Here is a 14,171-nt window from a genome sequence, read left to right as displayed (position 1 = left end):
CCTGATGTTGGGGCATTTGCAGATGGAAGTGGGAGCCCCAGAATGGGGAAGGAAATAAGAGGTTCAGAGCTCACTTCTCTTGCAGAAACCACAGCTTTGGAGAACAACAGCTGCTTGTTAGCTCCCAGGTAGAGCAGATAAGGCTTCTTTCTGTACCTCAAAGCTGTAGTTTCTTAAGCAAACAACCACAGTTTGTAAATCGAATATTGAGGATGTGCACTGGGACAGGACAAAGTTTTCCAGAGCCTTCTCCAACTTTGTTACCCATAGAAAAGCAGCTGTTTTTGTTAGCTGTACCTTTTTTTCGCCATTCCCTGTGTTTGTGTGGGGCTGGGGTGCTCTGTGAGTTGCTGAGCTGTTGCTTTCCTGCCCCAAGCCTCCAAGGACTGGCACCACGGCGGCCGAGAGAACATTCTGCTGTGCACGGACTGTCGCATTCACTTCAAGAAATACGGGGAGCTGCCGCCCATCGAGAAGCCCGTGGACCCCCCACCCTTTATGTTCAAGCCTGTGAAAGAGGAAGATGATGGCCTCAGTGGGAAGCATAGCATGAGGACACGGCGGAGTCGAGGCTCGGTGGGTTTCACCCTCTTTAATGCAGGGGGTAAAAGGAGCCCGAGCCCTGAAGTGGCTGGTTTGCCATGGGCTGTGCCTGCTCCTGCTGCATTGGTGTGTGCCAGGGGAGCTTTGCTGAGGCTGAGGCTGCTCTGGAGAAAGGAGATGGAATGTCCCTGCAAGCTGTGTTATTTCTCTGTAATGAATGGCAGTGGGCTGTCATCACAGGGGGCATTGGCAGTGCATTACAGATCCTGTGCTAGTACATGTCCTCCTTCCAGCTGCATCCTGTCAGGGTTACGCCCTTGGGAGGAGCTGAAAAAAATTAGATGCTGTTCATGTGGCCTCCTCATGTTACAGGAGTTAAAGGCTCTTCCCTACCGAGAGCTCAGCTTTGCATCTGTGTTTGGTGTGCTCTGAGTTGTTACTCGGGTGGGGCACCAGGAGCCTTCCTGGGACCGTGGCACTTGGGAGGGCTCTGGCAGCAGCTCTGGGTGATTTCTCTTGGAGCTGGGTTTAGCTGATAGAAAGCAGCAGATAGAGGTCTTTCCTTGCCCTCCCCCTCTGTCTTTCTGAAGAGGATGATGTGTCCATGGATTCTAAATATCTCGTGAGGCTCCACTCTTGGAGAGCGTTGGCTCCATTGCTTTTTTGGTAGCCAGTCCTCCAAAAAACTGCCAAAATGGCAGGAAAGCAGCTTCAATTATTGAAATGTACTCTACAGATCCCTTACATAACAGCAGGAGCACGCTGGAGCTGGGGGTTTAGCCCGTTGCCTTGTCTGCCAACAGATGGAAGATTTTAGTGGAACATGGGAGTCCTCTCCTGCCTCGTGCACCCTTGTGTGTGTGCGCTGGGTATTGGAGCATCTTCCTAAATACCATTTCTAACAGACCCTGCTAATTAAATAACCAGCACTTAGTGTTTGTGAGTACACAGATCAAGGATTTGCCTCCTTTTACATTTGAGTCCAGTTGAGCTTTGAAGGAAGAAGCGTAGCACGGTGAAATGCTCCGGGGTTTTTGCTCGCAGGCTCTGCCAGGGGGGTGTTCTCTGTGTCCCTGCCTGGCAGAGCACTCGGAGGGGCTGGGCAGTGCTGAGCTGGGTGTGTTTTGCCCCAGATGTCGACCCTACGCAGTGGCAGGAAGAAGCAGGCAGCCAGCCCCGATGGCCGGGCCTCCCCCATCGCCGAGGACGTGCGCTCCAGCGGCCGCAACTCGCCCAGCGCCGCCAGCACCTCCAGCAACGACAGCAAGGCCGAGTCCGTAAAGAAATCCACCAAGGTAACCCCTTGTCGTGGAGTAGTTTAAAACCACGACACCCCTCCCCTCTGGGCTCTCCTGGGCAGCTACAGGAGGTCACAGGAGGCTCCCTGGCAGTGCCAGTAGGGCAGAGGTGGAGTGGTGCAGCCGAGAGCTGCTTTGTGCCAGGCCAGGGAGGGATGGGAGCGATCAAACCGCTCCGGTAGCCCCACATAACCTCACTGCTCTCACAAGTAATCCCTCCATTTCGCATGCAAATGCAAGCACAGAGCTCAGGGGACTAATGCAGATCAGAAATGCTGTATTTAAGACAAGTAGACAGTTTTGGGGATTTTTTATAAGTAGTACTTAATCTTTGTTTACAAAGGAGTATGAACATTTAGTAATTGAGTCTGCTTCTGCTACTGTTTTTCTGGAGGTGTGTTTGCTTGACTGTTCAGAGCAAGCTGACAGTTGAGTCTGTTCAGATGAATTAAGTGCCTTTCCAAGAGAGTTCTAAAGAAACAAAGCCACATGAAGCAGGAAGACTTACCATTAAGCAGTGTAAATTGAGAAGTAGCAAGTTAAAAAAAAAATCACAAAAAAAGGAAAAAAGAGTATGGAGCAAATTTTCACATTATAAAACTGAAAACTTGGCAGAATTTAAAGTTAGGTAATTATGCGATGCACAGAGCTTTTCCAGGCCATGGGAAAAGGTAGTAATCTCAGAATAGCAATTCACTGTTGGCCCTGCATTTGAGGGGATCTAAAAATATTCCTCTCAAAATACCAAGAGTGTAGAGCAAGACTTTAGTGTAGCAGAAAGAGGCTTATCCTGTCTCCTGCAGAAATTCTGGCTCCATCTTGCACCAGTTAATAACTGGTGTTGGTCTCTGTTAGAAGGGTGACCTGGGCCAGTTGATCTGCTCTGAGTTCCTAATGGACTTGGTCCTGCCCAGCTCTGTTTAAAATTTCCCTTCATATGAGGAATGCTTTATGCACTTTTCCTTTTTCCTATCAGCTGGATGTGTATCGGATTGCTCTTAAGTACTGACTGTGTCAACTCCTGAGTTCTGCTGCTCCTTAATTTCTGTTAAATAGGGTGACACTGGCCTACACTCAATTTACTTTTGCATTTACACCACTGGTAACTGTGCTGCTTCCTTTGTGGCAGAAGATAAAAGAAGAGGTGTCTTCTCCTCTCAAGAACTCCAAGAGGCAGCGGGAAAAGGCAGCATCTGACACGGAAGAACCTGACAGGTCCAATGCCAAAAAATCCAAAACTCAAGTGAGTCCCACAGAGGAGTATTTCCTCTTAGGAGAGGGGTTTGAGGTGGGGAGGGGGTGCAAATCTAGTAACAAACTGAAAACATTAAATCAATTTAAGCCGCAGCAAATTGTAACTTAATCTGTGGCTGGAAAGCGACCAATGTTATAATGTGTTCCTTCTGCTGGAAACAGTGGAGTGATAAGGAGTAAGTCCAGAAGTTGGGTTTTTTCTTTGTTTTAATATTAATATCAACCGTATAGGATTGTTCTGGATCACTACACTGGATTACACTGGATTGTTCTCCACTGCTTTCCTCCATTTTTTCTTTAACTTAAATTTGGGTTCTTGTCTTCTGTGACAAGTTAGAAGACCACCACTGGAGCAGTCACAAGATAAATCTTTTCCATTGCTGGTCACCCTCATAGTGAAGAAGTGTTTTGCTATGTTCAGTATTTCAGTTTGGTCCAGTTGCCCCTGGGCGCTGTGGAAGGATCCTGGGGGACCTGGGAATTCCAGTGTCTTTGCACTTCCCTTGGATATTCGTGTTCCTGGTTTGGGCCCCGGGAGGGTCAAAGGGTACCTGCACAGCACGAGTGTCAGAGCCCATCGTGTGGCACAGCGGGAACGTCCTGGTGTGCTTTTCCCGGGCACAGTGGTCACTGTTGCCTCTCCCCACAGGAGATCAGCAGGCCCAACTCCCCCTCGGAGGGCGAGGGCGAAGGCGAGAGCTCCGACAGCCGCAGCGTCAACGACGAGGGGAGCAGCGACCCCAAGGACATCGACCAGGACAACCGCAGCACGTCCCCCAGCATCCCCAGCCCCCAGGACAATGAGAGCGACTCGGATTCCTCCGCTCAGCAGCAAGTGCTGCAGGCGCAGCCCCAGGTGCTGCAGGCCCCGAGCGGCTCTGCCCAGGCCGCCGCTCCCACCCCGCCGGCCCCGGCCCCGCTGCCGGCGCTGCCGCCCGCGTCCAGCGCCGCCCCGGCCCCCGCGCAGGTGTCGCCGCCGGCGGCGCAGCCCTCGGGCCAGTCCCAGCCCCCCGGCGCTCACTCGCACATCCAGCAGGCCCCGGCGCTGCACCCGCAGAGGCTCCCGTCCCCCCACCCTCCCCTGCAGCCCCTGAGCGCGCCCCAGAGCCAGCCCCCGGCCGCCCCGGCGCAGCCCCCGCTGCACGGCCAGGCCCAGCCGGCCCCTCACGGCCTGCAGGCGCAGCCGCTGCTGCCCCACGCCGGCCCTGCCCAGCCCTTCTCCCTGCCCGCTCAGTCGGCTCAGTCTCAGGTGCCCCTCCAGACTCAAGCCCCGTCGCACTCGCACTCGGGCCTGCAGGTGACGCAGCCCGTGCTGCCCGGCACGACCTCGCTGCAGCCGGCGCAGCCCCCGCGCGAGCAGCCGCTGCCGCCCGCCCCCATGGCCATGCCTCACATCAAACCTCCCCCCACCACCCCCATCCCGCAGCTCCCCGCTGCTCCGGCCCACAAGCACCCTCCCCATCTCTCTGGGCCCTCTCCGTTCTCCATGAACTCCAACTTGCCTCCGCCGCCCGCGCTGAAGCCTCTGAGCTCGCTCTCGACTCACCACCCTCCATCCGCACACCCTCCTCCCCTGCAGCTGATGCCTCAGAGCCAACCGCTGCAGTCCTCGCAAGCCCAGCCTCCCGTTCTGACCCAGAGCCAGAGCCTTCCCCCTCCTGCCAGTCACCCCCCCTCTGGACTCCATCAGGTTTCCTCCCAGCCCCCCTTCTCTCAGCACCCCTTTGTGCCCGGGGGTCCCCCTTCCATCACGCCTCCTTCGTGCCCCTCCACTTCCACGCCGCCCACCGTGCCTGGCATCCCTCTTCAGACCCCCATCTCCACGTCAGCAGCTTCTAGTGGGACCGTGCCCGTGGTGACAGCCTGCACGCTGCCACCCATCCAGATCAAGGAGGAGGTCCCAGATGAAGCTGAGGAGCCAGAGAGCCCTCCTCCTCCACCCCGGAGCCCATCCCCAGAGCCCACCGTGGTGGATATCCCAAGCCACGCCAGTCAGTCAGCCAGGTACGGAGCTGTCCTCTGCTTTCCCTGCTTTTATACTGCGCTGCCTCTGGACTGATATGGTACTGTTAATTTTCTCCTGGCTTTCTGGGAGGCTGGTAGTGTTTGAATGTAGAGTGATAATAGTTTGGGCATCCAGCTCTCAAATCCCACACTCCTGCACCTTTGCCAGGGCTGAGCTCTTTCTCTTGTGTTCCTTTCAGGTTCTATAAGCACCTGGACCGTGGCTACAATTCATGCTCCAGGGCAGATCTGTACTTCATGCCTCTGGCAGGATCCAAACTGGCCAAGAAGAGAGAAGAGGCCATCGAAAAGGCCAAAAGGGAAGCAGAGCAGAAAGCCAGGGAAGAGAGGGAAAGAGAAAAAGAAAAAGAGAAGGAAAGAGAGAGGGAGCGTGAGCGTGAGAGAGAAGCGGAAAGAGCTGCGGTAGGTCCAGTTCTGGCTCGGAGCTGGGTAAGGGAATTCTGATGGCTGGATCTGACCTGGGTGACGACTGCAGGCTGCAGATTCCCAGGAGCACTTTAATCCTGTCAGGGGTCTCTGAGAACGGCTGTGTGTGTGGACTGAAATCCAGTCCATACATCTGAGCACCTCCTGACCTGCCGGGGACTGTTTTCTCCTTGAAGGAAATGGAGAGTTTCTGCCCCTGGTCTGGTTCTTTGGGAAGCCAGAGCAGCTGGGCAGGACTGGGCCAAGAGCTGACATTGACCTTGCAGTGTAGGAGAGCACTATGCAGATACAGTGAGTGCCTTTGTGCTGCCGTGCAGGCACACGAGTGCTGTCTCCTGGAATGCCGCCGCGGCGGAAAGCCCGGAGCACCGCGACTTTTCCAGAAGCAACCTTGAGAAAGGCTGGCCCGAAGCGCGTGTGAGCTGCTTCGAGCAGTCGAGTGATTCCAGCTCAGCTCAGTAATAGTAGAGTGATTTCAGCTCAGCTCAGTTTGGCAGCGGTGGCAGGCAACACAGGAAGCAGGGACGAGATAGCTGGTCCAGCATTCCACCAAAGCACAAGCCTTTATTTGGGCAGAGCTCCAGTGAAGGGTGCCAGTAACAGCGAATCTATTGAACAGAGAAAAACCCGGGATATTTATGGGGAAGGAGAGGGGCGGGGGGAAGCCCGAGATACCTGTATCGGGGTGGGACAGCAGGGGAGAACACCAATGAAACACAACAGTTTAACATAACTAACTCAAAGACCCCTGAGAGCGACATTGTGTCGCTCTTACAGAGAAGTATCTCCTCTCCAGGGGAGAGCCAGGATCTCGGGCCTAGCAGGCTCCTCCGTACCCACAACGGAACAGGGGCTGGAGGCAGAGGGGAGCTGTGTGTGCGTGTGAGGTGCTCTAAGCTCTGTGTTGACCTGAGATTCTCTCCCCGTTGTGTGCAGCAGAAGGTGTCCAGCTCCTCCCACGAGGGCCGTCTCGGCGAGTCCCAGCTCAGCGGGCCAGCCCACATGAGGCCTTCCTTCGAGCCCCCCCCGACCACCATCGCGGCCGTGCCCCCCTACATCGGGCCGGACACGCCGGCGCTACGGACGCTGAGCGAGTACGCGCGGCCCCACGTCATGTCCCCGACCAACCGCAACCACCCCTTCTTCGTGCCCCTCAACCCCACGGACCCGCTGCTGGCCTACCACATGCCCGGCCTCTACAACGTGGACCCCACCATCCGGGAGCGGGAGCTGCGCGAGCGTGAGATCCGGGAGCGCGAGATCCGGGAGCGGGAGCTGCGCGAGAGGATGAAGCCCGGCTTCGAGGTGAAGCCCCCGGAGCTGGACGCGCTGCACCCGGCCACCAACCCCATGGAGCATTTCGCCAGGCACGGGGCACTGACTATCCCACCCACGGCGGGGCCTCACCCCTTCGCCTCCTTCCACCCGGGGCTGAACCCCCTGGAGAGGGAGAGACTGGCGCTGGCGGGGCCGCAGCTGCGGCCGGAGATGAGCTACCCGGACAGGCTGGCGGCCGAGCGCATCCACGCCGAGCGCATGGCCTCGCTCACCAACGACCCCCTGGCGCGGCTGCAGATGTTCAACGTCACCCCCCACCACCACCAACACTCACACATACACTCGCATCTACACCTACACCAGCAGGACCCCCTACACCAAGGTGAGCTCCGGGAGCTGGGCACTTGTGTAGGGAACAGCTCAGAACGGGCCCGCTCTGACCCTGGAACTCAAACAGCAAAATCCCTGCCTTCGTGTCCGTGTTGTGGTTCTGTGCTGCGTAAAGCTGTGATAACTAAAATGCAGTTACTTTTTGTGGGAGTGATGCAGGGTGGTAGCACCACAGTGATCTTCCTTCAGACTCTCACTGGGAAAGATTTGCTGGTTGGTTAAGTACTGCTGTCCTAGAGCAGCACCTTACAGTTGTAATAATTAATAGTCTCTCAAATGAATCTGTGCCCATTTCTGCAGCAAGATACGTGGTTACTGCTCCAGAGGTCTGGAGTCCTGGAGATGAGGCACTTAGCAGAAATCTTGACATTCTCTGGTGACAGACTAGAGAGAGCCAGGCACCAGGTGCTGCAGCTGCCAAGTGAGGGGTGGGGGGAAAAGTGAGAGTACTTAAAATGCAGGTTCTGGTGTGTGGCTACTAATGCAGTGTTTGTGGAAGCAGATGTAGCGTTCTTTGCCCTGGAGCAGTGCCCATTAAATGTGCTGGGATGCCCACTTTTGGAGCTGGAGGGAATGTGAGTGCTGTTGCAGAACCCAGATTGTACAGCAGGGAAAGCAGCAGGGTGCTGTGAGGTTCTCAAGGGCTGGGGGTGTGCAGGCAGGAGTGGCAGTGCTGGATGTATCACTGTTCCTGAAGCTGCTGAGCTTCACTGCAGAGTTCACACATGGGCTCAGCTGCAGGCAGGTTTGCAAACCCCCTACGGCAGAGGAAGTGGGACTTAGGCCACGTCTGTACAAGGATTCTGTTGCCAGGTGAGGCAATCACTGAGCCCCTCTGTGCAGGTAGGTCTGGATGCTCCCCAGGTGCTTGTTCTGGACAAAAACACGGCTTGTACATTGTCCCTCCCAGTCCAGAGAGAGGCTGCTGCAGACACAGCCAAGTCAATTCACTGCCAAGTCCGTGTGTTTGAGAAGTAATTTGGCTTTGTGCTCTGCCAGGTTCAAACACAGTGAGGGGCTCTTGGGAGGTTCGTGCTCCAAGTGGCTCCTGCGGTGCTCAAGGCCATTATAACCCCTGTGTCTCCTTAGACTGGGGATGAACAGGGGGTGAAATGACCCCACATTTCTGCTGTGCACCAGCTGAGGGAAGTGCTCTGGCTTTGTGTTCCTCTGCAGTCCCCAGGCAGCTGATGGACGCTTTCTCTCCTTCTCTCTCAGGCTCAGCAGGACCTGTTCATCCACTGGTGGATCCTTTAGCAGCTGGACCCCACCTGGCACGTTTTCCCTACCCACCTGGGACCATCCCAAACCCATTGCTAGGGCAGCCACCTCATGAGCATGAAATGCTCCGACATCCAGTCTTTGGTGAGAGCATTTTATGGTCCTTTGCAAGGGCTGGCTTTGATCTGAAATGTCGTCTTTTATTGTGGGCTTCAGCATTTCTCAGCGGGGGAGTTGAGCTGTGATTTGGGCGGTTGTGGTGCTTTGTTGGGCGGAACAAGAAGCAAACAAGAGTGTGAAAGTGGTCCCTGTCCCCAGGTACTCCCTACCCTCGGGATCTGCCTGGTGCCATTCCACCTCCCATGTCAGCAGCCCACCAGCTGCAGGCCATGCACGCCCAGTCCGCAGAGCTGCAAAGACTGGCAATGGAGCAGCAGTGGTTGCACGGGCACCCTCACATGCACGGCGGGCACCTACCCAGTCAGGAAGATTATTACAGGTGAGACTGCAATCAAGGCTTTTGGGGACCTGCGAATTCTATCATGTTTCTCCACATTCCTTCCTTTTTCCTCTGAATTTTTGCCTCTTGCTGTGTGCTGAGCCCTAATGCAGTTGCAAGTGAGGCTGTGCTGAGACCTGGTTTGGGCAGGTGGGAAGTGAGGTCCAAATTTCTGGCTCGGGATGAGAGTAGTTGAGTGTCCTATTGCAGCATCCCCTCTGATTGGGGATTTTATTGGGATATTCCGTGCAATTGCTGCTTCCACACCTCTTTCTCTTCCTTGAGAACTGCAGGGGAGGGTGGGCAGAGCTTTATGGAGGAGAACAGAACGGGAAGGAATTCAGTAAATCCTGAGGAATGACTGAGGGCAGTAGGAAGTGGAAGTGTGGAATTGCAGGGGTCCAGCAGTGCAGCCTGAGAATGCCTGGAGGAATCACAGGGCTGTTTCTCCCGGGAATGCTGGGGGGGAGGTGACACCGGAGGGGTTCTCTGGCCTGCCTGTGTGACACCAGCCCGGTTCCAGCCTGCCAGGGACTGTCACATGTCCCATCTGCAGAGCTGGCACTGGTGACCCTGCCCACGGGTGGGTTTCCCTGTGCTGGGGGTGGTGCCCAGAGCTCCCGAGCTGCAGCCCTGCTCCCTGCAGGGCTGAGCAGGAGGGCAGAGCTGTCTCCTGTGTCTGACACCTCCTTTGTTGTGGTAAAATGAGTTTTCTTTCTCTTGCAGTCGACTGAAAAAAGAAGGCGACAAACAGTTGTAATAAATTATTTATTTGTAACGCTGGCTATGGAAACCCCAGTCCTTGGGAAGGAGTGGAACATTTTTACATACAAGAAGAGCTACAAAAGGAAAAGAATATCTTATAAAGATTTCTTTATATATTTAAAACAGAAGCAACCACCCAACAAGTAGAGACTTATCAGCATAGTGTTCATTTGTAGAGAAGATTTCTCAAGACTGGTGTGGGTCTCCCTGCATGAAAACGTATTCAGAAGCCTATTGGAAATACAGGACCGTGTGGAATATTCAGAGAACTTCCTGCAATCTTGTTTTTTTTTTTTTTTTTCTTTTCTTTTCTTTTCTTACTAGTTTGTTTTCAGTAGGTGCTAGAATCAGGTTCACAACACAAGTCACTGTGCGTGAAGGGACACTCAATGCATCTATAGGTAACTAAAAAAAAAAACAAGGATTGCAAGTAGGTGACATAACAAGCTCTGAATCCAAGTGCTATAATAATAAAAAATCTACTTTTATTTTAATACATTGTAGGAAATCTTCATAATTTTAAAGAGAGCTCAGTTCTGCAGCATGGCTTTTTAAGTCTGTAAATAACTTTTTTTGGGTAGAGGGGAGAAACAAAACAAAACAAACTCCAGAAACGTTTATCTTGATTTTCAGTAACATCACAAATTGTGAATTCCTACCTGGTATTGACAGAATACAGAGTTGATTTTTTAATAAAATATATATATATAATTATCCCTTTAATTAAAGGGAATGATGGGTATCAATAATTTCAAATGGGTAAAAGCTTGAAATTTGGTTTGATATCAACAATAAGCATTAAAGGGATTTGCAGGGATAATGTTGCAAATGACTGTTTCTGTTCTTGGTTTTTTGGTTGGTTTGGTTGTTTGGGGGTTTTTGTTCGTGTTCCATCTCTCTGTTCTGCAGCTGATTTTGTTGAGTTGGGTTTCTCAGCAGCTCAGATGTCCCTTGGACCCCGCTGGCCCTTTTGATGCCACCTTCAACGGTTCATTTTCAGTGTGGCCATAAAACACTTCTTTCCTGTGACCTTTTGAAACTTAATCTAGCTCCGTTGGGTTTAGACTTTGGGCAGAAAGTTCAGAAAAATAATAGTTCTAAAAATCTCTTTTTAAAGATGTTCCATGGCTCAAACTAGTGCAGCCAGAATTTTGTATGCCCGTGCGTACTTTGGGAGGACGTGCTTTTCCTGGCCTCCTGTTTGATTAAATTCTTAAGAAAAGTGGACTTGGCAACTTGGTGTTCATAAAGTTGTGTTGCGAAGACCAGTCTTGTTTTTCTCTTTGAGTGTTTTAAGTTTGGGTTTTTAATAAGCAAAAACTGTTCAACTGCCACCAGTGTTGTGTCCTTCAGGAACTGACTGCTCTGGGATGAGCGGGATCCATGGACAGTGACATTTACTGCCTCCCAACCCCGCAGTCCCTGCAGGGTAACTCCTGTTGGCTGCTTTCACCAGGATGGGGAGAGGAGAGGAATACACAGTGAGCATTAATGGAGACAGCTCTGCTTACGAGGCAGATTTTTAAAGTTTTTTTCCCCGTTTTTGCCACAGTTTTTCTTTGCTGGAGCAGAGGGTGATGTGACCAATGGACATCTGAACCTGCTGGTCATTTTTTCTGCTGGTGCACAACTCCCCCATTCTCTTCTCTCCACTCACGAGTGCTCTCTCTGCTGTTGTAGCCTGTTCAGTGTGATGGTTGTGTCCTAGGACTGTACTGAGCCACTCTGATAAAGTTGTAGTTAATCAGCTGCAGGCACACAGTGCTCATCCACCTCCTGCTGCTCAGCCCAGAGCTGCTGGCAGACAATTCACCAGTTAAAAATGTTCTAGGCCCACCAAGGCAAGAGTAGAGGGGAGAGCAGGGGATTTTTCAGCTGATGTTCCCTTTTTCCTGTGCTCTGCTGCAGATTGCCCAGTGCTGTGATGTTTAATCAGTCCTGCAGCGTTTAACTCTGGGTGAAGGTGTTGAGAGGAGCAGGTTGTGTTTCTCAGGTGGGGAACCACGAGGTCCAACCCTCAGAATGGAGGGAGGTGAAATCCTTGTCCGTGGCTGTGGGCAGTGATGGGGACAAGGTTTCCTTATGGAACAGGGATTGTTTTTGCTCATGGCTGAGCAGCCAGGCGGATGCGCCTGCTCAGCAGAGAGTGCCTCAGTTTGTTTTAAAGGTCTCATCAGGCACATTTCAGTTCAACCGCTCCCCTCCTTTTGTTTCACCATGTGGAATTGGGGAGTTTTGGAGAGTTCAGCCGTTTTTTCTGACCCTTTTCTTGCTGTTTTTTATCTGTAGTTCTTCAAAAAAAGGAAAAGCTAATTCCCTCCAGTGGTCCTCTCTGTATTCCTTATTTTTTTAGCTGAAGTTGCAGTCTGTTCTAAAGCTGTTCATTGATATTTTTTTTCCCCAGAAGTGTGTTCTAATAATTTATGGGAGCTTTTTTGTTCACATCATTCAGCAAATAAGCACTGAATTCTTCCATTTTAGCCCAGTGATTAACTACAACTTTACCTGCGGTGGCTTCTGAAGCCATCTCGGTGTTAAAAAAAACAACCCAGACCTTTTGATTTTCTTTCAAGAAATCTCTCTTATTTTTCCTCTGTTCCAAAAGTTTATTTTTAAATTTTGCTTTAGTGTTTTTGAAACGTCTCTCTTGTTCTATGTCGTCATGGTTGAGCTTGTTTCACTGCACCGTTAAAGCAGAGTGTACATTCTGACTGCTACATTTATATATATCTTGAAGCTTAATGTATATATGAGTAGTTTGCCATGGGATAACACAGTGTAAACAGAGTAGAAACCCAGAAATCGTGACTTCTGTGTTCTCTCCATTTGAGTATTTTGTAATTTTTTTGAAATATTTGTGGACATAAATAAAACCAAGCTACACTACAGCAGCCAGGTTTTGCCTGCAAGTGAAATGTGTCTCTTGATTGTTGTTAGTGGGAAAGGAGCTACTTTCACCTGTGACATTGTGGGGTACTGGCATGGCCACCTTGGCTGGTTCAAACCTGTCTTTTCTTGACTTTATTTTTTCCCCTCTTTGAGATAATTTTGTTCCTAATACACAATACACAAACACCAACACCATGTTCAGTTCCAGTTCTGTGTCCTTGAGTCACGTTGTTGCTCTGCTGCTCAATTTTCAGTATAATACACTGTGTATCCCCCAGTAGCTGCATTTTTGGGAATTGTTTTTCCTGAGAGATGTTATTTGTGCCAGTAGGATCGTGTTGAACACAACTGATCCAGCGCTGGCAAGAGCTGCCTTCCCACGGGGTAATTGCAGAGAGGGAGATGCACAGCAACTCATTGTCTGCTCATTGTCTTCTGGAAAGCTGAAATGTGCCTTGGAATTCCATCAGGTTACGTTTGTGTCCCCTGGTGGCTCCCACTGCAGTGTGAGTGTGACTGGAGAGCGTTCCAAAACCCAGGGCAGTGCTGGGATGGCACAGAGAGCTGTGCAGAACAAATGTTTGGTCAGAAGGGAGGTGGGAAGGTTCCTTCTCGGTCTGGTTTGTGCTGATTTTTCAGAAATGGATGCTTTTTAATTGTTAATTGTAATGGTTGCTCTGAGCACAGTGAGTGTCCTGTTGCTGGAGGGAGCTTGGAGCAGACAAGGCTTCATGACAAATGGCATGAGAGGCTGCTCTATTTATACCCCATGGCATTTTATGAGGGGAAGGTCAGCTCTTGTCTGCTGAAAATAGCTTCTGAAAGTGCTTTTTCCCAGCCTGTGCTATTTATTTTGACATTTCTTTTTTAATTCCTTGTGCTCAATGTAGAACTTGACGGGGCTCAGGCTGCCCTGTCCTGCTTAACAGGTTCTGAGTTTCCAGACGTAAAATGATGAATTCCATGGGGACAGGTCTGAAGAGGACTTTTACCTCTGGATAAATTGAACAATGCAGTTATTAAATTGTGGTTCTGTGTTAATGGAGTCGTGCCGTGGCAGGGTGAGAGCTGGAAGCCATCAGCTGTGGGGCTTTGTCACCGGTGCCTTGGCAGAGTTCCTGTGAGGCCGGGTCAGCTCCAACAGCACGGGTGGGATTCCATCCTTCCTGGCTCGTGGAATTCCAAATGCCGTGGAATTCCATGGAATGGGGTGGATCTCAGAGACCCCCTCATTCCAACCCCCACCATGGGCTTTCCCCAGCTGGGTTGGCTCAGGGATTGAACGAGGAGACGAGGGAAGGGCAGGCGCTGTGAGGGGTTCCAGCGCCTGGAGACACGGAAAGGCAGGAAAGGCAAGCCCCGGCTCCAGTCAGGGATCCCAGCACCCGTTCAGGAGGAGGAGAGCCAGGAGAGGAAGGAAAGGGAGGTGCTGTGAGGGATTGCAGTGCCAGGTAACGAGGAGAGGCCACTCGGGTGTTGTTTGTTTGGAGATTTCGGCGCTTTGGAAGCCCCGAAGCCGCTTTGGGGGAGCTGGGGGTGCTCTGAGGGGAGGGCGGGGGCACGGCTGAGGGGCGGGGCCGTGC

General features: G+C 52.0%; 1 protein-coding gene across 3 annotated transcripts in view; it reads left to right on the top strand.

The window, feature by feature from the left end:
* The window catches only part of RERE (arginine-glutamic acid dipeptide repeats), a 136,978-nt gene extending 124,364 nt beyond the window's left edge, over positions 1-12,614 (top strand). For 2 of the 3 annotated variants that reach the window (XM_015648368.3, XM_015648369.3), the window contains 9 exons: positions 377-576; positions 1,677-1,838; positions 2,971-3,084; positions 3,745-5,099; positions 5,300-5,522; positions 6,486-7,206; positions 8,433-8,579; positions 8,754-8,934; positions 9,661-12,614. In XM_015648368.3, the coding sequence (XP_015503854.1) occupies positions 377-576; positions 1,677-1,838; positions 2,971-3,084; positions 3,745-5,099; positions 5,300-5,522; positions 6,486-7,206; positions 8,433-8,579; positions 8,754-8,934; positions 9,661-9,694 (3,137 nt within the window). In that variant the 3' untranslated portion in view covers positions 9,695-12,614. Of the gene's footprint in view, positions 1-376; positions 577-1,676; positions 1,839-2,970; positions 3,085-3,744; positions 5,100-5,299; positions 5,523-6,482; positions 7,207-8,432; positions 8,580-8,753; positions 8,935-9,660 lie in introns of all 3 variants that reach the window. The other variant, XM_015648367.3, reaches the window with a different exon arrangement.
* The last annotated feature ends 1,557 nt before the right edge of the window (positions 12,615-14,171 follow it).

This window comes from Parus major, chromosome 21, assembly GCF_001522545.3.
Source record: "Parus major isolate Abel chromosome 21, Parus_major1.1, whole genome shotgun sequence".
In the NCBI taxonomy this organism is placed as follows: domain Eukaryota; kingdom Metazoa; phylum Chordata; class Aves; order Passeriformes; family Paridae; genus Parus; species Parus major.
Note: the sequence above shows the minus strand (reverse complement) of the source record. Positions and strands in the feature narration are given on the sequence as shown.